General features: G+C 42.5%; 1 protein-coding gene across 6 annotated transcripts in view; it reads right to left on the bottom strand.

Annotated features, from left to right (window-relative positions):
- The window catches only part of adcy5 (adenylate cyclase 5), a 211,104-nt gene that overhangs the window by 74,730 nt on the left and 110,475 nt on the right, over nt 1-25,899 (bottom strand). For all 6 annotated transcript variants that reach the window (XM_051958891.1, XM_051958890.1, XM_051958889.1 and 3 more), the window contains exon 4: nt 1,061-1,172. In XM_051958891.1, the coding sequence (XP_051814851.1) occupies nt 1,061-1,172 (112 nt within the window). The remainder of the gene's footprint in view (nt 1-1,060; nt 1,173-25,899) is intronic.

Raw genomic sequence — 25,899 nt, 5'->3', positions numbered from 1 at the left:
ATTATCTCTTCAGAATGCAATCTGTTGTTGAGGTCAGCAGATGGTAAGGATGGTGCATAAAGTAAATGGTTTCAGGTTTATTGTGGTTTACTTTACATGGTATGTAAATGTTGTTTGTCACTTCAATGACATGTCTTTACTGGAACAATACAAGCAGTCAGAAATGTTCTGAGAATACTGTAAAAAATCTAATGCATCATTCTGGTTCACAAGTGCTAGTAAAATTACAGAAAGTGTACATGACTGACTTTTTCTCTGTTTTGTGTGCGTTTGTTCCAGAGAGTTTTTCAGTTGGATTCTGATGATATACATGAATACATCTGGGGCAATGTTAGTTTTCATAGAGGACTATTGACTTGGGAATGGTTCAATACGAACCCCCAAGTTATTGTGGTTTTTCTACTCTCCCTTTCTGAAACCTGTGGAAGAATTCTTCTCTACATGGAGGTGGAAGGTATATGAGCGGCAGCCATACTTTGGGAAAATCTCCTGCAATCAATGGTCTTGGCATCTTCTGCTGATGCATGTCAGGGCTGGATTGGACACACTAGGTCCTTGTTTCCACAGAAAACATAGCTTGTGATGTTGATGAGGTCCTGTGGCCTGACCAGGCTGAAAGAATTGATGCAGATATGGTGTAAATATCGGCATACTGTACTGTGTACAATACAGTGCTGTATTTTTTTTTGTCTAACATTATTTTTATTTTGAAATGTACAGTCAACCACTGCAGTGGCCCCCTCTGATTTATTTATAGGATGCATTTGTGTTTCACTTGTCATTTTTGAGGACTGTATCATTTTTTTATACTTCTTGTGAAAACACAGTGAGAGCAGTGTTTTGTTTTTAGCAGTGCAGTGTCCTAGTTTTGCTAGTGTGTCTTAAATTTGAAAACAAAGTTCACATTTTGACAGTAAAGTGCGCAGTTGACACAAGTGTGCAGTGCTTTGTGAATTGTGTTCAAATAAAAAAAATAGTGTGCAGTGTGTTGGGCAATGTGTGCTATTTTAAAGTAACAATGTCTTATCAATTGAGAAAAATTGCATGTATGCATCCTTACCGCTGCCAGCTTGTCAAACCGGGCGAAAAGTTCATTGAGAGTCATCACCAACTCCTGTGCTGTGCACTGGGAGGCCAGACTGGTGAAACCCTCGATGTCTGCAAAAAGGATGCTGCAGAAACACAGACAAGAGAGACAGACTTCAGCATTCTTTATTTAGAACTTTTTCCTAATTTTATTCCACTGTGAAAATCTCATTTTGCTCCATACTGCAGTCCGTTTCCTTTCAAACTTTGTTTTTTACCTGGTGCTTACAAAGGCAGTACAGGGCAGCTTTTCACATGCTGGAATTATGTTTCTTTAAAAATACACAGCAGTGAAGATTGTGGGTGATTATAGTTTGCTGATACTCACAAAGGAGCCCAAAGCAATTCTCAAATAGCATCCTGCAAGTTCATTGGTTGATTCAAGCCTGTTCACTTCTTTTGTCTCAAAGAAAGCCTCAAAAGTCGAGGCAACCCGGTGTACATCCGCCAACGTCAATTTACTACAACTTTTTTGCAGGTTTCCAGTTCTGCAACAACAAAAGGATCCCTCCCTGCCTCCCCACATGTGAACTCAATCAGTTATGTTTGATGGAACACACAGCCAGAGTCTGTGTGTAGGAAGCAAGTCAATGCATAACTCTGGACTGCAGAAGAGACCAAAACCAAAAAAGTGCAATAATGTTGAATTGAGTGACGTAGTCCAACACTCTGAGAATAGTTTATCCTGAAATAAGTCTGCAGCTGTCATTGTGACTTGAGTTTCGATTTTTCACATTGCACCCTGTACCTTATAATACTCTGCTTTACTGTGTCCTGTACTCTCATAATATTCTATTTATTTTAAACATTTTTAAAAAAATAAATAGAATTGCACATTATTGTAAATACCAAGCATCTTAGGCACCTTATTGCTGTTTCTTCAACCAGCTATCTATCCATCTGTCTACCGTTCAAAATATTGGGGTCACACTGGCAAACTCATGTTTTCCATGAAAACTCATACTTTTAGTTATGTGCCAACACAATTGCACAAGCGTTTTTTAATCATCAATTAGCCTTTCAACACAATTAACTAACAAAATGTACTATCAGAACACAGGAGTGATGGTTTCTGGAAATGGGCTCCTGTTAGCCTAGCCGCGCTAGACAACCCACGGCAACGAATTTAATTCTCTGCAAGGGTGGGTCTAGTTACCCTCCATAAGGCTCGAGGTTGGATGCTCCTAAAATTGGCCGGACGAATCACCATGAAGTGTAGAGTCAGAAGGCGGGAGTAACTAAGTGACGACAGAGGCGCGACGATTCTGACAGAAACAACTGATGCACAATAAACAGTTATCTTTCGATTCGGCTTTGGCCACAGCCCTTAAAGATTTGAAGCTAAAATTCAACTTGAAAGATAGACAAAGGACGGCACTGAAGTGTTTCATTGAGAAGAAAGACGTATTTGGACTTATGCCGACGGGATATGGAAAATCCTTAATATACCAGTTGGCTCCGCTGGCTGGGAAGCTAATGGGACTTAGCCACAATCCGGCGCTCTAGGAACTACGTCAGCCTATTCGTTGCGCTGATTGGTTGTATACCTACCCAATTGCTGCAGAGTTATTTGAAAGACCTTTTAGCCCGCCTCCCTCCCTGTCGAGCGTTCCTAGACCCTTGTGTCTAAAGAGCTGGGTCTAGCGCGGCTAGGCTAGGCTCCTGTAGAAATTCCTTTAAAAATCAGTTGTTTCCAGCTAGAATTGTCATTTACGACATTTGTAGTGTCTAGACTAGTGGTTCCCAACCTTTTTTTCAGTGATGTGCCCCCTGTGAACTATTTTTTCATTCAAGTACCCTCTAACCAGGGCAAAGCATTTTTGGTACAAAAAAGAGAGACATAAAATACAGCACTATGTCATCAGTTTCTTATTTATTACAATTTAGAACGGCAAAAAAATTGATCATTTGTAGTTGTCTTTCTTGAACAATTTGTGAAAAAGATTTTGCATGTAAAGACTTCTGCGATGAACAAATGCCTAAATGCTGTGGGGTGTGCTGTCTTTAAAGTTAAGTGAACAAGTTAAATAAGATAAAAGTTTTTTTTTTTCAAGTCAAGTCACAAGTCATTAAAACAGCGACTCGAGTAGACTCGAGTCCAAGTCATCAAGTCTCAAGTCCCCATCTCTGCAGTTATTGCAGAGTAGTATGTCAGTGAACACTTTGCAGTCGGTTTCAATATGTGTGTAATACGTACTGATTTATTTTATTTTCTCTGTAATGCTTCAGTTTTACAATATTGGTACAAGTCAAGCTCAATGTTTGCTAGCTGTCGAGTTCTGTGCTAGAGCACGCGCTGCAAGAGCAACATTGGGGGCGTGAGACTATTCAACAGAGACCCATTATGATACATTATGATCAATATGACAGAAAACATTCTCTGCTGTAGAAAACAGCAGAGAATTGTACAGAATCATTTGCATGGATGCACCAAAGCATTTGCAATTTGTTCAAAGAAATGAGAAACTGTGTTTTTGATGTGCATAAGTGACACAATGATATGAAGATTGAACAAGTAGTTTTGAGAATTTCAATTCTGACCTGAGAAATCTACCAAAGCGACTGAGAAAAACTGTAATAGAGATCTGCCCTCCATCTGGATTCATGAACTTAATTATAAACATTTCCTCACACAAAAAGAAACCTTCAAAATTAATATTTGTGGAAAATGCTCATAAAAAATCTAACCGTCAACACTGAATATTGCATTGTTGCATTTAACGGAGTTCTTTTTCATAGACATTATGAGAAACCTGAGCTTGCTTCACTCAAGACCTTTGTCTTGGTGGCAGGGAGGCAACTGCTGTGATCAAGCTCTTCTCCAGGCACTGTTTCTTTGCTTTGATTTGATCACAGTCATTGTAGGGAAAGAAGTCTCACATAAATATATGGGAGCAAAGGTTAATAGCTGCTCCAAAACTTTCTGTCCCAGTAGGCTGTGTTGGCTGAACGAGATTGTGTTGGTTCGTTCCACTCAAGCGGATCTACATGAACTCTGCTTTATAAGAAATATCTATTGCTAATTAGTACCCAAAAAAAGTTTCTACTCACCGTTTCCAGTCATTTTTTAATAATTAGCGTTTTTGTGTCTGTCTTTTTTTACTGTGGCGTAGTGATATTTACACAGGCGGACTAGGATTTGCAGTGCGTGCAGCGGTTTTTGGTCACGTGGACCAATAGGAGCCGAGTCCTGTTGCCGTGGTTTAAGATAAACACACAACATGGCGTCGACTGTATCTAGCACAGATACCGGCGAAGATGACGAAAAGAAAGACAAGGAAACCGCCTTCAAAAGTTACTAAAAAAGGATCGAAACGATGCTATATGCATCTCACAGATGTCCAGGGCGAAGATGTGCAGGACTTTACACGGAAACGGTGGGAAACTTACAGAACCTGCGTTTAGGCTGTATTGGGACCATGGAAAAAGTGCCTAGAAAGTGAATTTCGCTCCAGTACGCTGGATCTATGTGTTCAATGCATTTTTTCATAGACAATACCCTTTTAGACTCTGGGTTAAAAGTTCTACTCAGAATATTTGTCCGAACTGTGTCACCAGCCAGAAATGTATCTTTATGAGAATACCCAAAAAACAAAAATCTGGTGCTGCTGTTTTTGCTTGTTTTAAGTGCTATGTTAATTCTGGCAACACAAAATCTTTATCAAATGTCATAAACACATCTACCAAACATTTGAAACAAGTATTGGTGCCTTAGTGTACACATAGGTAAATTCAGAGTGAGAAATGTAGCTAATTTCTTGAAGGAAATGCTTCAACTTAAGTGATTTGCACCCAGCGCAATGAAATATATAGTAAATTTAGCTAAAAGCTTATGTGTCATATATCAAAAATATCACAACCTACTGTGTAATGAAAGATATAAAATAAAAAATGCACACCATGGCCATAAATGGCTGAAAATCAACTGAATTGCTACCACGCCCTCCTAAATCGGAATAATGGCAAAAATGGAATAAGACAAAAAAATAAATGCACAAAAGGTCAGAGTCATTCACAAGTATGGTATAAAACATTTATTCAAATATGACAGTGTCTCTGAATATGAAAATATAAATTAATACACATACAAATATAGAAAAAAATGAAGAAAGAAAAAGAAAAACTGTACATGGTGACATGGTGCGTATATTACTCATCAATATCACTTTCATCAAAGTCATCATCCCATACAGCTCTGTCCTCTGTTTCTTTTGAAACATTCTCGCATGCTTGGCACCGACATAAATCTGTACAAGACAGTCGCGCAGACATACAAGAACATCTTTCAGTTTCACATTTGGTTGTCTTGCAACTACAATGGACTACCTGCAAAACACTATCAGGGGCAGGATTTTTAGTCATCCAGATGTTGTGCTAGCCATGTGTTCCCTGTCACTTTCAGTTTGGCTTTCAGCTTGGCTTACCTCAGTGGACTCAGTAGATGTAGCTGACTGTGGAGGTATCTTTTGTAATAGCACTGGTCTACAATTTTTTAAAAGTTGCCAGCTTCTGAAATAAATTGTATCAATTCTTATGTATTTTGACGTGCTGAATTCAAATATGAAGACCGTTTTTTAAGATTAGCTACCATTGTTGAGATATCTGACACGTGTTTTTTTTTAACCTTTTTTAATGTGCAAACAGTGAAATTTCCCAACAAAATTGTTACTTACGGCTTTCTGAAATCTGAAGCCATGATGCTTATGGGGGAATGGCCTCCTCAATTAGATGATCTGGTCTCTTTTAGACAAACAAAGCAAGGATTTCGATATCTTGGTGTCACTCTCACACCTAAAACGACACAATTGTTCTCCTCTATGACAACTTGATTACAGAAATTAAAAAGGACCTAAATAGATGGAATATGCTTCCCCTGTCGCTGTTTGGCAGAATAGAATCTGTGAGAATGAATATTTTGCCAAGGTTATTGTTTCTATTTCAGTCACTTCCGTTCTAAGCCCGTCTGGGCTACCTGGTTGATCCTGCCAGTAGCATATGCTTGTCTCAAAGATTAAGCCATGCAAGTCTAAGTACACATGGCCGGTACAGTGAAACTGCGAATGGCTCATTAAATCAGTTATGGTTCTTCAAGCTACTGAATAAACTAATATCAAAATTCATATGACAAAACCGAAGAACAAGAATACAACTGAAAGTATTAATGTTGGCAAAGGAGAAAGGAGGTTTAGGCTTACCGAATCTAAAACTTTATTACTGGGCAGCACAGCCCAGCAGTGGTGTCATGGGTTGTCAAAGATACAGAGACTGGATGGGTTTCTATTGAACAGAACTCTCTACCTGGGATACCTTTGTCTACACTCCCATTTCTGAGCCATCACGTACAGAAAAAAATCTAAATTGACAATTTATGGATCAAACACACACTGAGAATTTGGACTTCGATACAGAAGCAACTAAAAGGAGTGATAGCTTTGTCACAGGCCATGCCCATAGTAGGTAACCTAGAGTTTTTACCACCCATTTCTGATTGGACCTACAAAAGATTAGCAGAGAAGGGTCTGACTATAATAAATCAACTCCTCGACGGACAGGCATTTAAATCTTTCTCCCAGCTTAAAAAAAGAATTTACTATACCTTCAAGTGATCATTATAGATTTCTACAGTTCAGACACTATGTTACAAAACATTTAGACTGGGAGAACATTAGGAAAGAGCCGACAAGTATAAAAAGTTATTTTATACATTTGATTAAAAACCATTTATCTACAAAAAAAACAAGTATCCCACATGTACAGGAGACATGTCAGATGACACATTATATATTAAACAACAGTGGGAAATGGAGTTGAATACAATACTGGATGAAGATCTATGGGAGGACATATGCTCCAAATGCCATACAGGGATTGGAAGCCAACACTGGAAAGAGTTTGACTGGAAAGTCAAAACAAGATTCTTCAGGACCCCACTGAAGACTTTCATATCCAAATCCAGCCCAAATGTTAAGTGCTGGAGAAATTGTGGAATGGTAGGCAATCAGACTCATATATTTTGGGATTGTCCAAAAATACAGATATTTTGGAAAAACATCAAAGAAGAACTGGAAAAAATTCTGGGAAGAGACCTACCCATGGACCCTTTATTGTTTTTACTAGATGTGCCCCCAACCACTTGTTTATGACAGAACAATGTTATATATTGCATATTCTGCTGGTGATTGCAAGAAAATTGATTACTATTAATTGGCTGAAGCCTGAACCTCCTATGATAATTCATTGGTTGCAGAAAACAAAGCATGTATATATGATGGAATACATGACTGCTCAGTTACAGCTAAAGGTACCTATCTTTCTGAACAGGTGGACTTTAGTCACTGAATATTTGGGTTAAGACTCTACCTTTGTTGTTTAAGTTTTATTTAAAATATCTGTATAATGGTGGAAACCCATGTATGTGTGATTTTTTTTTCTCTTTCCATGTATACAGCCTTTATATAGCTGGAGATTTATGTTTATAATATGTGTGTTTTATCTCTAATTTATTCTCTGTTAATGATGGATGAGGCCCAATCTCAAGATTTATTTTATTTTTCTATATCTTTTTTTATTAAAAGTTTTATTTCTATACTTTTTCTTTTCTTATTCATAAATGGTGTTAATTGCCTGTTATGGAAAAAGTGGCAATAAAGTTTAAAAAAAAAGGATTTTTAGTTTTAATGTTTTTTTTTTTTAATCTTATGTATCCCCTGGCATACCTTGAAGTATCCCCAGGGGTAGGCGAACCCCATTTGAGAACCACTGGTCTAGACTGTATTTCGGAATAATTAAATGTTATCTTCACTGAAAAAAAAAATGCTTTTCTTTCAAAAATAAGGACATTTCTAAGTCACCCAAAACCTTTGAACTGTAGTGTTCCATCTATCTATCCATCTATCTATCTATCTGATAGAGGTGAGAGATTTAATGACTCTGGTCAAGATGTACCTCGGAGTGAGAGGTGTGAGATTGTGATTGAGGCAGCTTTGTACAGTCATGTGTACATGTAATACAACACCTGCAATCTGCTGGTTAAAACCTCTTGATATAGCATTTTGTTCTAATGAGGTCTGGGCAAAGAGAGTGTGAGAGTGTGTGTAATACATTTGCAGCTATTGTGCGCTTGTAAAAAAAAAAAAAAAAAAGTTAGCTGGGAACACAGTAAACTGATATAGCAAAGGCCTTTTTTGTGACTGAGGCATTTTCATTACAATACTGACACTTGCACAACAGCAGGGGCGGTGATCTCACCAGGCTGAATCATTTCTCTCTGAAAGAAACAATGACAAAGGGGCCGGGCTGGCAGATAAAGGTGGTAATAGACTCAGCATCAGTGGTGGAAGACAGTCGCTTTGGCCTCACGTACACTTGCAGATTAAAAAAAAAAAACATGAGAAAGATCGTCCTGAAAGGCTCAAGTTGTTCTGAGAATCATCATAACTTGCTACCACACAAAGTCACATCTCACGCTTGACATTTGTTTCTTCAATGAGCATATTTATTCTCTGGCCACTGATTTGCCTCCTGGGATTGAACATGTGAAGAAGTTCATTAGTCAAAGTCTGAAGGCTATAACAGGCCTCGTGTGTAAACTCTATACTGTTCATCTTTTCTTGCAGCAGCTTGAATAATCACTCACCTGAGCTTGGCTCCCTGTGGGACCCCGTTTTTATTTATTCAGTCTTGATAAGTTTGCACTGTTAAACTGATGTTCACATTTGCTGAGGGAAGTTTCATTGCTCAAAAGCACTACCGGAACTTTGAATCATCGAAAGATGGTAAGATGTGTGCTAGAGGTGTTAATGATATCGTTTTAACATATTTTCCATTTAAACTAAAAATGCCATGACTAAAATTATTCACAGTAATCAGTGATGAACCCTTGATTTGTCACTACAACAATCAAATGTTTCCTATATTTGCAAAAACATTTTCTGCATGTCTCCACTGGGATTTTGAGTTTTTGTGACAATCTCCTGGTCTCTGAGTTTAAAAGGTTTCCTCACCATCGCTCTAGTCTTCAGTTTCCTACCCAGATTCTTGATGGGACTCAGATCTGGAATCCAACATGATGATATAAGCTCCAATGCTGTTCAATCCAAGTTGTTACGCAGACTGCTTGCTGTTTACCTTTATAATCTTAACATTTTCCTCTTTTCTCATGATGCTGTTTGTTTTGACAAGGCTGCTCGACCCATCAGCTGAAAACTACCCCCTAAGTGCTCCCACATCAGTGCTTGACTATGGGGATGGCGTTCTTGGGGTTGATTGCTTTTCCTTTCTTTTGTTTAAAGAGAGCCATGTCCCTATGTTCAAATAACTACTGTTTCAGCTCATCTGACCAAACATCTTTTTCTTTCCTCGGCTTTGTTTTCTTGTCTTGGGGAAGTGGATTGTGGTTGTGTCCAAGACCACTATCCTTGTGCAGTGTCTGCTAGATGGCCAATTACTACTAAGACTAGTATTACGACAATTGTTTACATTCTTTAGGATGGTCTTGGTGGTGAACCTTGGACTCTTCTTGGCCTCTAACTATATCTTTCTTGGAAAAAGCAGGCCTTACCTTTGCTTTTGAGATTCTTCACAGTGTGGAACTCTTTGAACTTCTTCATTATGCTTTGCACTGCAGCCACAGTACTTCAAAAACGCTTTGCTTTATACACTTTCCCATCTTCTTGTGAGCAACCACAGTGTGCAGCTGTCTTAATCATGGACCCTCACAGCAGTTTATTAAGTGCTTTGGTTTTTGCCAGGACTTGCAATTGACTAACAATTGATTACAGAACCTCTGCATTGGTGGTTCTTATAGCACAAACTACAAGGACCATTTGTTGTGGGATGGAAGCTGCACTGTCTAAAAATTTTGCAACAATTTAAATTGGTATGAAGAATTTTGGACATGGCATTATTATGTAAAAATATACATAGAAATAGTTACAATTTGAAATTTACATCTCTAATACAATGTCATACCATCTTTTGTCTTTTGCTTAAGTCATTTTTAGCCAGAAAACAAACTATTAGTCTCAAAAAAAGTCAAAATTGGCATCAGTATCAATAATTTTGCGCTCAGCTGTACACTGTACAACACATTTCAAAATATATAGATGCAATATACTGTACATCCTATTTGTTAGAGTGTAGTTGTCATTGTATTGAAAGTTCTTTTTGTATTGCTTTCGCCTTACTTTCACATATAATGTCAGATAAGTGGAGCAACCTGATGTCAAGCTACATAAGAACACCTCAGTCAGTCAGCGTCATCATTGTTTGAATTTGTGAAGCAGATATTTCAGTTTCCCAACTATGTAGAAGTGCCATTCTGAGTCAGACCCCAGAGGAGAAGAGAACACTATAAATAAGCAAATGTTTCAGTCCAAACAACCTCACATGAATCTCACAGTGTAGGAGCCTGTTACACATCCAAGAGAACATGGATGTGTAACAGTGAGTGTTTAGAGGTTTGTCTGCTGGATATGTGACATTCATTTTATTTAAGTGTTGCTGCAGGTTTATTTTTTTTCATGGTTCCTCTTCTCTTGGCTCCTCACATGTCAAGAGCATTAACATGTTCTAATGAATCCAGGCATCAAAATGCCTAAATTTACTCAATTTGGTTCTGGGGCTGAAGAGGATTAAGAGTCCCCACACTGGGGTACACATTTCTGAGAATAATTGATTGCTTTCTGTGAGCTGCTGCTTGGGAGGTCGAGTGAAACCAGACACTTTTGACTGATGTCTGAGCTCAGAAACAGGTTTGTCTTGCTGGGTGGAAGCAGTGATGGTCTAAGATGGAGGAGGGAAGAATGGCATGCTCTAGGGACTAGAAAGGATAAGAATGCTTCAGTTCGCTTGTTTTTAGTTCCTAGAGTTTTAAAGTTTTAAAACTGCCTCTTTGAACTATCAATTTTATCCTTTCGGTACAATAAAAATGTGAATGTTTAAGTATGTACCATTTTTACATGCTTAGATTCAACTAACTTAGCTAGAAAGGGAACATTAATCACTATTTTTATGGACTTAAAAATGTTTAAATCCAATGAAAAGGACATATACTGTAAACCTTGTGATGGCATTTCATTGGGGTGTCATTGCAGCATTGCACTGAGTTTTGCTCACACATCAATATGCGTTGTAAACCTAGATGCTGAATGGCATCCATTTAACAGTCTTACTATTGTGTCCTTTACAACATTGGTCAAGGGTTAAATACAACCAAACTATCAAATTTAGTGAGCCCATGGGCAAAGCAGGAAATTAAAAAGGTGCTCTCAGTCCTGTTCACACTTGACACTAAAATGTGTTTTGGGGGGCGTGGCCATGCCACTGAACTGAGTAGACGTGTCTCTGAGAGCTCCCGGTGAAATTCGGCTAAAATCCTTCATTACTTTGTAAAAAACACAAACTCAACAGTTAACCAACACCGACAAGATTGCAGACTACGCCACGTTGAGAATGCCGTCGAGAAAAAATAAGAGTAAAAACGCAGCAGACTTTGCCGTGGACGACGACAAGTGGGATGCTAACAACATGACTAGCCCGACAGAAAATGCTAACCCTTCGTCCCAGCCAGCTACAGCACCTACCGATATGAACCCAAACCTGGATGTGATTCAAAGACTGGACCTGATGAGTAACGACTTTGCCACGAAACTGGACGGTGTCTTGAAAGCAATCCAGGATGTTAAGAGAGATGTGAGAGACTTTTCTGGTCACATGGACGAGGCAGAAGAGCGGATCAGCAAAGTCGAGGACGCCATTTACTAGGGGAAAGGCAAGACCGACGAGCTCATTAAACAAGTGGAGCAACTCACTTATAAGGTGGACGATCTTGAAAACCGCTCGAGGAGTACAAGCCTCAGGTTGGTTAACCTACCCGAAAAAGCTGAAAATCCTGATGCAATCGCTTTTCTCGAGAGATGGCTACCGGAGGTTCTGGATCCGTCGGCGTTTCCCTCGCCTCCCGTCATTGAGAGAGCACACAGGATTCCGACGAGAACACAAGGCGCCGGATCCCCCCGACCGAGACTTCTCATCATTAAATTCTTAAACTTCCAGGACAAAGTCAGAGTAATGCGTGCTGCCAGGTCCAAAGGAAAAGGTACTTTACGGCGAGCAAGAGGTCATGTTTTTTCCAGACCTATCTGCAGAGTTACTGCGGTGGAGTAGCGCAGGGCCCCGACCGCCCACCTGATTGCCAGGCACTCCTTCTCCACTGTGCTGTAGCGAGCCTCCCTCTCAGACAACTTACGGCTGATGTACACTACCGGGCGGTCGACACCCCGCACCTGCTGGGACAAAACGGCCCCCAGCTCTCTGTTTGACACATCAGTCTGCAGGGTAAAAGGGAGAGGGAAGTTAGGTGTGTAGAGGAGAGGCTCCCCACAGAGGGCTTGCTTTATCCTCTGAAACGCCCACTGGCACTGCTCCGTCCACTGGACCGGATCTGAGGCACTCTTCCGAGTCAAGTCGGTCAAGGGGCTGGCCAGGTCCGAGAATTTAGGGATGAACCGCTGATAGTAGCCCGCCAGCCCCAAGAACCACCATACCTCTTTTTTGGACTTGGGCCGCGGACAGGCTGCGATTGCTGCTGTCTTGTCCACCTGTGGGCGCACCTGCCCGCCGCCCAAGTGGTGACCCAGATACCGTACCTCCCTCCGTCCAACCGCGCACTTCTTCGGGTTGGCCGTCAGCCCCACCTGTCTCAAGGACTCCAGCACCGCGGCCACCTGCTGCACATGCTCCGCCCAGCTATTACTATGGATGATAACATCATCCAGGTATGCGGCCGCATATGCTGCATGCAGCCACAGCACCTTGTTCATGAGACGTTGGAAGGTGGCTGGGGCTCCGAACAACCCAAATGGAAGTGTCACAAATTGGTACAAACCGTACGGCGTGGAGAAGGCCGTTTTTTCCCTGGACTCCGGTGACAGGGGAATCTGCCAGTAGCCCTTGGTCAAATCCAGTGTCATGAAAAAACGCGCAGTGCCCAGCCGATCCAAGAGCTCGTCGACCCTGGGCATTGGATAGGCATCAAATCGTGACACGTCATTCACCCTGCGGTAGTCCACACAGAACCGTATAGACCCATCCTTCTTGACAACCACAACAATGGGGCTACACCAGGCACTGTTGGACTCTTCTATCACTCCCATCTCTAGCATTGCTTTCAATTCCTTCTGAACTAGTTTTCTCTTATGTTCAGGCAGCCTGTAAGGTCGGGAAAAAACACTCACGCCTCAGGGGGTCTCAATGTGGTGCTGTATGAGGTCGGTACCTCATACAGCACCACATACAAACTGCTCCTGCAACATGGCAATGTCGGCTTTTTGGGACTGTGAGAGGTGGTTTTCAAAGAGGAGTGAGGTGGAACTGCCCGGCTTTGGAACTTCAGGCCCTAACTCGTCTTTCTCTTCAACCACAGTCACCAAAGAAACCGACTCCGCCTCTCTCCATACTTTTAGGAGGTTGAGGTGGTAAATCTGTGGTGCTTCTCCCCTGTCAGAGCGTGCCACCTCATAATCCACCTCCCCTACTCATCGTGTGACCACGAAGGGTCCTTGCCACTTGGCGAGTAATTTCGAGCTAGAAGACGGGAGTAATACAAGCACTTTGTCTCCCGGTGAAAATTGTCTGAGCTTTGCCCCTCTGTTGTACAGGCGTTGTTGCCGTTCCTGGGCCTTGAGCAAATTCTCCCATGAAAGTTGCCCCAGTGATTGGAGTTTTGCTCTAAGGTCCAGGACGTACTGAATTTCATTCTTACTTAGGCTTGGACCTTCCTCCCAGCTTTCTTTAACCAGGTCCAAAACCCCACGTGGCTTCCTGCCAAACAACAGTTCAAAGGGAGAAAATCCCGTGGAGGCCTGGGGCACCTCCCGCACTGCAAACAACAGAGGGTCCAGCCATTTATCGCAATTGCTACTATCCTCGTGAATGAACTTACGAATCATGTTCTTCAAGGTCTTATTCAGACGCTCCACCAGACCATCAGTCTGTGGGTGGTACACACTAGTCCGAATAGACTTGATGCCCAATAATTTGTAGAGTTCCTGGAGTGTTCGTGACATAAACGAGGTGCCCTGGTCAATCAGAATCTCTTTGGGGATTCCAACTCGGGAGATGACCTGAAACAGTGCTTGAGCAACACTCCTTGCGGAGATGGTGCGCAACGGCACTGCTTCGGGATATCGGGTTGCGTAATCCACTAGGACCAGCACAAACCGATATCCTCGTGCGCTTCGGTAAAATGGCCCGATGAGGTCCATGCCAATTCTTTCAAATGGAGCCTCCATCAGTGGTAATGGGCGCAAAGGTGCCCGTGGGATGGCCGGTTGGTTAACCAACTGGCATTCGGGACAAGAAGCACACCACCGGCGTATGTCTCCCCGAATGCCAGGCCAATAGAATCGGGCCATGATCCAGTCGAGTGATTTTTCATACCCCATGTGACCAGCCATTGGGTTGTAATGTGCTGCCTGGAAAACAGTTTCCCGGCGGCACCTTGGTACCAACAATTGGGTGGTTATATTCTGTGTCTGAGTATCACGAGTCACTCTGTATAATCTGTCTCTGATCAATGCAAAATGTGGATATGTAAGTGCTGTGCCCGGGTGCACCAGCTGACCATCAATCCTTATCACTTGGTCGAAAGCTGAGCGCAGAGTATCATCTCGAGACTGTTCCAGAGGAAAATCTTCCATGGGGTGGAGCACAGGAACCCGTGGAGCCTCCTGCCAAGGCCCCCCAGATTCCCCCTCCCCTTCTGCAGTGTCGGACAACCTCGCGTCACCACTGAGCACAGCACACATATCACACGTCCCTACCTCTCGTGAACGCACTCCCACACACTTCGCCACTGCTCCATGGAACCCAGGCCAATCCGTGCCCAAAATAAGGGAGTGCGCAAGGCGGGAGCTAACCGCGGCCTTTATAATATGCTTTTAACCCTTAAATCTAATTTCCACCGGTACAATAGGGTATTCGTGAACATCCCCGTGCACACATCTTATCCTCACCCAGGATGCCTCCACCAATGCCCCGGGCCGAACCAGGTTTTGGTGAATCAGGGACTGTTCACAGCCCGAATCTACCATAGCCCAGTGTACACCCCCCTGGATCCTTACAGGAACGCTGTATGTCCCTCCTGGACCGGGAGAGGGTGCTGGCGTGCCGGCAACCCGAACCACCTGCCCGACCTCCATGAGCGGGCACTCTCGGCGGAAGTGGCCAGGCTGCCCACACCTCCAGCACTCCTGTCCTGGCGTTTGAGGCTCCCTCTGTGGGTTGGAAGCAGCGTCCGTAGCGGCTGGAGCCTGGTGGGGAGAGGGAGCAAAGGGAGAGTTAGTGCGGGGAGCCGGAACAGGAGATGCCAGCGCGCGAGGCGCCGCCTTCAGCTGGGCCAGGGACTTCCTGCGTGGCGCCGGAGTTGGTCGAGTCGCTGGCGACGTCCACTCTTGGCCCCCCGAATGAACCGCCAGATGGTCCTCAGCCAGCGTCACAGCCTCGCTCAGGTCCCCCGGACGATGGCATCTCACCCAGTTGCCTGTCTCCGTTGGAAGCCCCTCCATGAATGGCACCACTACTACTTTCTCCAGCAGCTGCCTCTCCCCCACGGTCTCTCCCGGCTGCAGCCACCTGATCGCCGCATCCTTCAGCTGCTGTGTGTATACAAACGGGCGGTCGCCCGTCCCCAGCCGAGCACCCCGGAATCGGCGGCGGTGGTCCTCCGGCGAGAAGCCCATCCGATTAAGGACCGCCTTCCAGATGTCGGCGAACCTCCCTCGGGACGCCGCTGGCAGGCTGAGTGCAGCGGTCTGGGCTTCCCCCGTCAGCAACGGAAGTAACTGCACCGCCCACTCCGCCGCCGGCCATCCGCAAGCCTCCGCCGTCGCCTGAAACATGTCCAGGAAGGACTGTCGCCGTCATTTTCTGCATGGCCACCCCGGAGATGGAGGAGGAGGAGGGGGCCGAGGAGCCAGGCAATCCCCCTGGCCAAGACAGCAGCTGCTCCAGGACGCGGGTCTTCCTTTCCGACTGCCGGTGTAGAGCATCGAGGTGCTGTCTATGCGCCGCCGCCTGCTCGGAATGCATCGCCGCCAGTTCTCTCAGCATTGACAAAGGCGAAAGTGATGAATTGATCAACAGACTCTTATAAGAGTAATTTACACACAATTTGGTATCCATAATAACATGCACATGCATAACACATGCCTGCGCTCAGCACAAGGTCATTTTTCATTACAGATTTCATCCATCGGAAGTGGTACATCAACTGAGCAGCCTTGGCGGAGTACTGCGCTCTTTGAGTGCTTTTCTAGTTGAGAATGCAACACATTCACAGGTGGTCTGGCCAGCATATGGCCACATATTTTTTGAGCAGCGTGTAACCAAATGTGTTGTGGCCCACAGCAAAGTAGCACCTACTCAACTGGCATCTTCTTCGTAAAAGGAAGTATGTATTAATGCACACGTCAACACATATTAAAGTTCAGAAACAGACAACAAAGATATGACAGTGACTCTTCTATTTTTTCTTTTAAATTCGGGCACAGTGGGCATGAAAAATGCACTGCTGCCTCCCACCAGCTGAAACAAAGATTTCTTGTCTTAACTGTCAAAAATTGTCCGTGTGACATGTTAAGACAGAAAAAGGGACTAAAATAATGAACTCAGGGTGAAGAAAAATTTATGTCAAGCCAATTTCATTATATTATCTTAACTTGAATTTTGAGTTTTGAATCAACCAAACATTTGACTTTAAATTACACATAATAATAAGTTGATGCAAATTCCAACATTGTTTTGTCAATCCAACCAATCAAAATAATGTTTGTAACCTAAAAAATGATCTAAACTTGTAAATCAGACATTTTTAACATGCTATCAAGCATTGAATTAAATGGGGGTGTGTTTCTTAAATCCTTTTTTTTGAGCGCTCAAGTAGAAAAGAGTCCCAAAGTCAAGGAATCAATTAATCAATCAATAATGTCATGTGCACACAATTTAAAAAAAACAAAGACTAATGAGATAAAACATGTTAGTGGGCTGAACTTTTATGGATGCATCCACTCAAAAAATTACATAGGCCTTTGAAATTTAAGGTTTTGCATGTTTCAGCAGCAAGGCAGCATGACGGAGGAGGGTGGAACTGAGGAAAAACTCCCTGACAAAAATCTAGTTGCTTTGCAAAGCTTCGGATAACTGATTCAACTTCAGATTAAACAATTTAGAATGAACACAGATTAGCAACAACATTGAAACCACATACTGGGAAAACTTGCATCCTGACATTCATATGGATGTCACGATGATTCAGAGCTATTATGGTTGCACAAAGGGGACCTATACAACATTATTCAGGTTGTTTTAATGTTGTGGCAGACTGGTATATCTCATCGCAGCAACAAGATGCACTCTTCATTATGGGAGCTGAGGCAATTTCTAGGTAAATCCAAAATGTACAGATATGCTGACGGATTATCAGTTCACTCCCCACTGACCCAGAGAAGCAGACAGCGAGGCCACTTCCGAAAGCCTGGTCTGACGTCAGAGGCCACAGTGGGTGGTAAGCTACAAGAGCAGTGGAGGGAGAGAGAGAGTATGAGAAAGAGATCTGGGGTCTTTAAGTCGCACTTAATCGTTAACGTGGTGATGAGTAACTCGTTAGTACGCAACATTAACTCCCAGAGATCCTTAATTTTGTAACTCACAGATGCTGGACAGAGAGACCCTATAGTCTTACATATAAATTTTTTTAGACATTTTAGCTAAATAAAATTGTCTAAAGCTTTGTTGAGGTTAACTTCTCACAAGCTTTTGATGTAGTGATTAAACAAGTGATTAAAAACAATAATTTTACCCTCTGATAAGAACACAGAGATGAAAGAGTTTGAAATAATAACCACACAGTAAGTTTTGTGAAAGAATGAATGCCTGAAATCTGTATTTGGTCTTAGATCAGTTTGTACTTTGGGTTAGAGATAAACAGAGTCAAGAGTAACTAAGGAGGACTGAAGAATTAAAGATGAATGCACAGAGTCCTAAAACCCACAACTGCTCTCAGTTGTTTATGGTTAAGTCCACAAAATTTGAAAGTTTAGCTGTGTAGACTGCACAGAAAAACATCCACAGAACCTACATAAAACATGTGCTTACATGACTGGATTAACCCTCTGAACCTTTGGGGACAATATTGTAGCAAAACTATTTAACCACGCCTGACGTACACGTCAGCAGGGTTACTGCATTCGTTATCTGGCTGGCTGGGTAAGTATGTATGTGTGTATGTCCGTTCAGATATCTCTGCAAGTGCTGAAGTCAGGATAATAAAACTTGGCACTGAAGATCGGTCTAAAGTCCCCTCCTCAGTTGTGGAGTTAGAGGTCAGCAGATCAAGGTCAAGGTCACAAGGGTCACTTAGCCCATTTCTTGCATATTGTATCAGTAATCACGCCTGACGTACACGTCAGCGGGGTTACTGCATTCGCTTCGGTATCTGGCTGGCTGGGTAAGTATGTATGTGTGTATGTCTGTTCAGATATCTGGGCGTGGTTCTGCCATCTACTGAGGGCTGGTCTAGTTGTCAATGCGAATGGAGAAGTGTGTCTGTATTTCAATCTGTATGTCTGAAATGAGATTTGTCAATGTGTAAAAGAATTTGTCTATGCAAACTGAGATTTGTCAATGTGAACCAGAATTTGAAAAGTCGCCTCAAACTTTGTCTGTCTGTAACTAGGTGTAAAAAATCTGCTAATCTGTATTAAAATTTGTACATGTAATAAGATTCGTCCATGCGTACAAAGAATTTTCCAAGTGTAAAATAATATTCATAGTTAAAAAGTTTACATATTCGGCTACGCAACTGCTGGAAATACAGACAAATCATCAATTATGAGTCAAGCGGCTTCACAATTGACTGTTTTTTTACACGACTTTTGCTACACTTCTGCCATGAGAGAGATTCATATCTGAAACGTCAGGGTTTCTGTTCCCTGAGTTCAGACTCACAAGCTTGTTCATACTGGCTGCGTTCCGCTCTGCTGTCCTGTACCTCAGTAGTTATGCCGAGGACTCTGTAGTGTTTTTACAGCAAGAACCTCTGTTGTCACTACTTATCTCACACTCATGGAAAAGAAAGCTATTGATTTCCAGTAGGGCTGTATTGTTAACTATTTACCACCCAGTGAACCATCTGCAGGACACTAGAACAACAGAGCAGAATTTTTCTATCTGAAAAACTGAAAAAAAAAATCTTGAATTTGAAAACTGCATATTTTGTTCTTCCAACACATTAAACAACGACTTTTTAAGATTCCGGTTCGCACTGACAAATCTCAGTTCACATAGACAAATTCTTTTACACATTGACAAATCTCACTTCGGACACATGGATTGAAATACAGACAACTCCCGATTCGCATTGACAAATAGTTTTACTACAATAATACCCCCATACCAGAGGGCCTCCTTGAAGTACTCCAGTGTCTATGGAGGAGAGATCTGTGTTGCCCTCAGGGGTCTTGACTACCACAGAAGTGTTTATATATACATAACCTTTATTGCTTCAACAATAGCTGTAATCTGAATTCATCATGAATTTCTAGTAGCAGAAATACTGTGACAACTTGCCAAGACTATCACAGGAGCAGTTCCGCACTGAAGGGGCAGAGTTTCCTGACCGTTGACTCTTTACAGTTCGTCCACTTAGCAAACAGGCATCAGTGACAGAAACAGCTGTCTATCAATGTTCACCCACCAATGCTATCACCAATGTTCATTGAGGCAGATATGAAGTGGATGATCCACGTCTGTCAGAATGGCCTCCATCTTGCTCAGTGTACATCTCACCACCTCATCCTCCAATGTATTCAATCTGATTTCAACCAAAGAGCCAGCTTTTTTAATCAGTTTGTTCAGACAACTTGCATCCTTGTTTTTTTATACTGCTTCCCCAGCAAACTGTAGCATAAAAGAGGATACTTGCTACCACAGACTGATAAAACATCTGCCGCATCTTACTGCAGAGGTCTAATGATCAAAGTCTTCTGAGGCAAAACACTCGGCTCTGGCTCTTTTTGTAGATGAAGTCTACGTTTTTTGACCAGTCCAATTTTTTATCAAGGTGGATAATTATAGGATGCCACCACCTCGATGTCCACGCCACAAGGGTTGACTGGCTGAAGAGGGGGTTTGGATCTGCGGAAAGTCTATGATCATTTCCTTTGCCTTTGAGGGGTTGAGTAGCAGGCAGTTTTTGTGACTCCAGTCACTGAAGGCATTTATCAGATCCCTGCATTCGCCTTCATGTCCATTTCTGATACATGCCACAATAGCAGTGTCATCAGAGTCTTTCTGAATGTGGTAGGACTCAGTGCTGTATTTGAAGTCAGATGTATATAGTGTGAACAGGCTAAAATAACAGGCTACTAGGCTAAAAATTGTTTATAAAGGCTAAAAATCTTTTAACTTTGCATGATTTTTGTTGTTAGATGAGTGATGATAGCGCAACTTGAGCAAAAATGGAGGAGAAGGTTCAAACATGTTGTGGTTGTATTTAACTGAAAGCATCTCATTTTCCTAAAACTCACTATGCAGTTTTGGTGCCTAAACTTAACCAAGCTTCTAATAAGGTATCATTTCATAAGCATCGACCAAAGCGTGACATTTTCGTAAACCTAATCACATAGTGTTGGTGCCTAAACCTAACCAAACATCAAATGAAAACCAGAGTCAAATGAGTGAAAACATAACCTAACTCACAAAAATTAAGGATCCACACAGGACATGAATCTCAGTATCTTGACTGAAAGTCATAAAGATTCTTCAAGCCGAGTTCAATCTTCTAAGTACAGAACTTAACCCTCAAGCGACCGAGTGGGGTGACCCCACTCGGTCGGCCATATAATTATATTTGCCGTTTTCATATATTTTATCCGAAAAATGTTTCCTACCATGAATTTGTCAATCTACTTGTCCTACAGCTGCTCATAGTTTTTTGTAGAGATCGGCCAACTGGTGTGACAAGGATAATGGAAACTTGTCTGGGGTCACTTATGACCCCAGAAAGATGTATAGGTTTTTCACTATTGTAGGACTTAGTTTTATTTATTTATTTCTACCTCTAATCGCTATATTTCAGTGTTTTGCAGTGCACTATAGCTGGCAGACCTATATTTTTAGCCACAGCTGCCCTGGGGCAGACTGACTGACTGACTGCCAATCCACTCCTACAACCCCTCTGACCACCACCAACATTACACAGCATACACATTCATACACCAGTGTAAGTGGCAGCACTGGAGGTAAGGTGGGTAAAGTGTCTTGCATTGGACGAACGGCTCTGCCACCTGAGCCACAGCCGCCCCTAATCTAAATACTTCTCTGCATGTTACATTGCACACATACAGACAAGATGTTTGTGTAGATTTTATTTTTATGTACTTTTGATTTACTATTGAGGAAACAAAAGGAATAAACTTTTAAAAGAAGTGGCAGACAATGTGTGTCTAAATAAATGCTATTGCATTCTTACAATGCATCATATTGTTCATATGGTTTTACTTTATCTCTGAGTCAAAAATGATTAAAATCCATGAATAATTACAGAAGGTTATTTTAGAATATCCATCTTAAACTACAGTGGAGTGGAATAGGTAAGAAAGCACAAAAAGAGGCACTAAAGTAGACATATTCCTGTGTAAAATATAGTGGGGTCATAAATGACCCCAGTCGGTCATTTTAGTCGCTAAAATAGCTTGGTAGCTTGAGGGTTAATAGGCTTCAAATCTCTTAAATCTGCATATGTTTTGTTGATAGATGAGTGATCATAGAACAACTTGTGCATAAAGTCACATCAGCATAGTAAACAGCAAACATCAGCTGATTTTTATGTTGTATGCTACATGCATGTGTGTTGTTGTCTGCTCACCAAGGACAGACTACCAGGTCAGACTGAGCCCCAGCAGCATCAACCTTATGTAAGACATGTAAGACGTGTGCATAATAACTGCACCGATCACACTAAAAGCATGTGTGTTTGCTTTGTGTTCGGCTTCAGTTCTTGTTCTTGCGTCAACTGGAACACAAAGAACAAAGATAGCGTCAGTTCCTCTAATTTATGCAATGTCCGTTTCACGTCTTTCTCTTCGGGGTGTCGCTGGCCTACATAACAGCAACAGCAGCCACAGTTATGATGTTCTGCTTCAGAATGTTTCTCTTACATTTACAGGGCAACCTAGGACAGGGCAGCATCAAAACTTCCACCCCAGAGCCCTCTTTCATAATCCCTTCATCAGCTCACATTTTGGCCTCATTGCTAAAACCACAGGACATAACTTTGTTCCGCACAAGAATCACTTATTGAAAGTCTTCAGTGCCCTTAATTGTACCGGCTACGCCGTCAAAACTAAGGTCATGTACGTACCTTCCTTAAGGGATACAGATTTAACTTCAAGCAATGCAGTAGACATTCATTAATATGAAGCAATCCAGAGTGATGTCTTTTTTGTTCAGTTGCGAAATCACTCCAGGCATTGGAGACCTTCTTGTTGCTAAATCCCATTCTTGCCCAAGAAACAGTGTAGACAGACGGAGGCAGTGAAGCAGAGCTGGTGCAATCAAAACTAAAGCAAAATGATGGTTTGAGAGTAGGGTAGGAAGCTAATAAAATACCTGCAGATTGCTCAATAACTCAACATTCTAACATATTCACGACAGTGTTAATGGAGATGTCACAAGAAACGATACTTTAGTTCCAAGTCGATGCCAAAAATTTAGAAAATGTGACATATTTTTCTGTGGTACCACGTTAACTTCCTGTGCATGGTAATGCATTACCGCGGGAGTCTGCGAGATCTCGTGGTTGTTGTTTTACCCGGCGGGGAACATGGCGGAGGAATAGAGTTGGTCGGAAACCATGAACGTCGTGTTTTTGGCATTTTCATGGTAGCAGAGGATGGTTTCCAACTACAGAGTACCGCCGAAGTTTGACAAAGCCAGGCCTTACGAGTGTTGGAAAAATGGAAGTCAGCATTTGGTGACTTGTTACGGACTTGGACAAAAAGAAGCAGGCACTCGCGGTGGCACTGGGGCTCGAGGGGAGAGCCAGGGAGACTGCTTTGGAAATACCCGCGGACGATCTGAACAAAGATAATGGTATGGAAATCTTGCTTGCTAAGCTGGAAGCGGTATTCTTAAGAGAAGAAAACGACCGCATTTATGAAGCATATTCCTCTTTCGACTCGATATCGAAAGACGGAGCGGTGTCCATGGCGGACTACATAATAGACTTCGAGCAAAGATATAACCACATGAAGAAGTACAACATGACCCTGCCTGACGCTGTGTTAGCGTTTAAACTCCTGGACACAGCTTGTCTTGAGGAGAAGAGTTGGCAGCTAGCGCTCACAGCGTGCACGGATTTAACATTCGCCTCTATGAAGTCAGGCTTGAAGCGGATTTTCGGAGGAAAAACTACCGGAATAAGCAACGGCAGTGAGACTCAAGATGCGGCTTTTTTCACGGAGCAAAGACCACCGGGCAAATTCAGGCGGAGCCCGCCACAAAGTGGACAGCTGCAGCCACTGAAAGGTACTAATCCACTCGACAAATATGGTAAGCAAACAAGATGCGTCATTTGCCAGAGCACGTACCATTGGGCTAAAGACTGTCCTCATCAGATGAATGACGTTAAATTGACAGAAGACGAAAATGTAGAGGAATGTAATATTACACCATTTACCAAAGCAGGAATTACAGACTCCGAGGTCTTCCTAGCTGAATCACTGGGATCAGCTATCATTGACACCGCATGCACGCGTACAGTTTGTGGTGAAAAGTGGCTGGATAGTTACATAAAGGACCTGAGCCGAAGCCAAATTACCAAACTACTACAAACAGAATCTCCAAGCTGCAGACCTTTTAGATTTGGAGATGGTCAAGTGATTCACTCTAACAGAAGAGTGACGCTTCCTGCCAAGATCGGGCAAACAAAGTGCCACATCAAAACTGAAGTTGTTCCTGCTGATATTCCCTTATTGCTGAGCAAACTGTCTCTGAAGAGAGCAGGAACTGTTTTAGACATGGAGAATAACAGTGTTGTCATGTTCAAGCAACCAGTGCCTCTTGAGCTCACTCGTTCGGGACACTATTGTGTGGACATTAGAGATGCAAATGCAGAAGTTAGCTGTAATGAAAGTGAAGTTCTCATAGTCACAGCAGAGATGTCAACAAAAGAAAAGCGCAACATTCTCCTCAAACTTCACAAGCAGTTTGGCCACGCCTCTGCAGACCAGCTGCAGAGGCTCATCCAAAGCTCTGGAAATACTGACAAAGACTGTCCAGTCATTCTGCAGGAAATCATTCGTGACTGTGAGATATGTCAGAGGTACAGCAGGACCAAGCCCAAACCTGCAGTTGGTCTGCCCTTAGCCTCAGAATACAGTGAAACTGTGGCAATGGATCTACATGAACTGGAACCCAGCGTATGGTACCTCCACATCATCGACCACTTCACACACTTCAGCGCTGGAAACATTGTGAGGACCAAGAAACCCTCAGAGATCGTCAACTCCTTCATTCACTCATGGATTAGTGTCCACGGTGCCCCCAAATGAATCTACACGGACAACGGTGGAGAGTTCAACAATGAGGAGATTAGAGACATGGCAGAGAAATTCAACATTGAGGTAAAGACTACAGCGGGATACAGTCCTTGGAGCAATGGGCTGCTGGAGAGACACAACTTGACATTGACTGAAATCCTCCTGAAGGTGAAAAAGGAAAACAGCTGTGGTTGGCCAACTGCTCTAGACTGGGCTCTTATGGCTAAAAACAGTATGATCAATGTACATGGTTATAGCCCACACCAGCTTGTGTTTGGTCAAAGTCCTAATCTCCCTTCTGTTTTGGTTGATAAACTACCTGCTCTAGAAGGCACTACTATGAGTACTAGAGTAGGGCACCATTTAGCAGTATTACATGCTTCCAGGAGAGCTTTCACAGAGATGGAGTGCTCAGAAAGAATAAGGAGAGCACTACGCAAGCAGCTCAGGCCTACAGATGAAAAGTATGAGACAGGAGACAGAGCGTACTACAAGCAAGCAGACAATACAGAGTGGAAAGGTCCTGGTGTAGTTATTGGTCAGGACGGTGTTGTAGTGTTCATAAGACATGGTGGGATTCTTGTCAGAGTACACCAGTCCAGGCTGAGCAAAGTAAATACACAGGATGAAGTTAAACCTGTACTGCCCAGTATTCCTGAAAATGGTACAGAACATGAAAGCATGGTACACACTGATGTGTCAGAGGAAGAGAGTGTTAATGGAGAAGAGCAAATCCCTGAAAACACAGAGACAGATGAGGGAGAAAACGTGAGACAAACTAATGAGACGTGCACTGAAACAGAGAGTGATACAGCTAATACAGTGGGTTCTACTAATGTCAAACTGAGAACAGGTCAGACAGTCACATTCACAAACAGAGATGATGGTGTTCAGCACACTGCCAGAGTTTTAGGCAGAGCAGGAAAAGCCAAAGGGCAATACAAAAATTGGTACAATGTGCAGTATCTCGAACCTGATGGTAGTGTGGGACAAAAACAAGCATTAGACATGTCACATGTTGAAAACCTTCACACTGAATGTGAAAACACTGATGCTGATGTACTCATTACCATAGACATCTCTTTTGATGCTGCTAAACAGCAAAAGATTGAAAACTGGAAAAATAACAATGTTTACGAAGAAGTCACGGATAAAGGTCAAAAATGTGTTTCAACTAGATGGAACACATTGGATGGAACACTGAAAGAAACTT

This window comes from Acanthochromis polyacanthus, chromosome 14 (assembly GCF_021347895.1).
Source record: "Acanthochromis polyacanthus isolate Apoly-LR-REF ecotype Palm Island chromosome 14, KAUST_Apoly_ChrSc, whole genome shotgun sequence".
NCBI classification, from domain to species: Eukaryota; Metazoa; Chordata; class Actinopteri; family Pomacentridae; genus Acanthochromis; species Acanthochromis polyacanthus.
The sequence above is the reverse complement of the archived record's forward strand: the minus strand, read 5'-3'. Positions and strand labels throughout refer to the sequence as shown.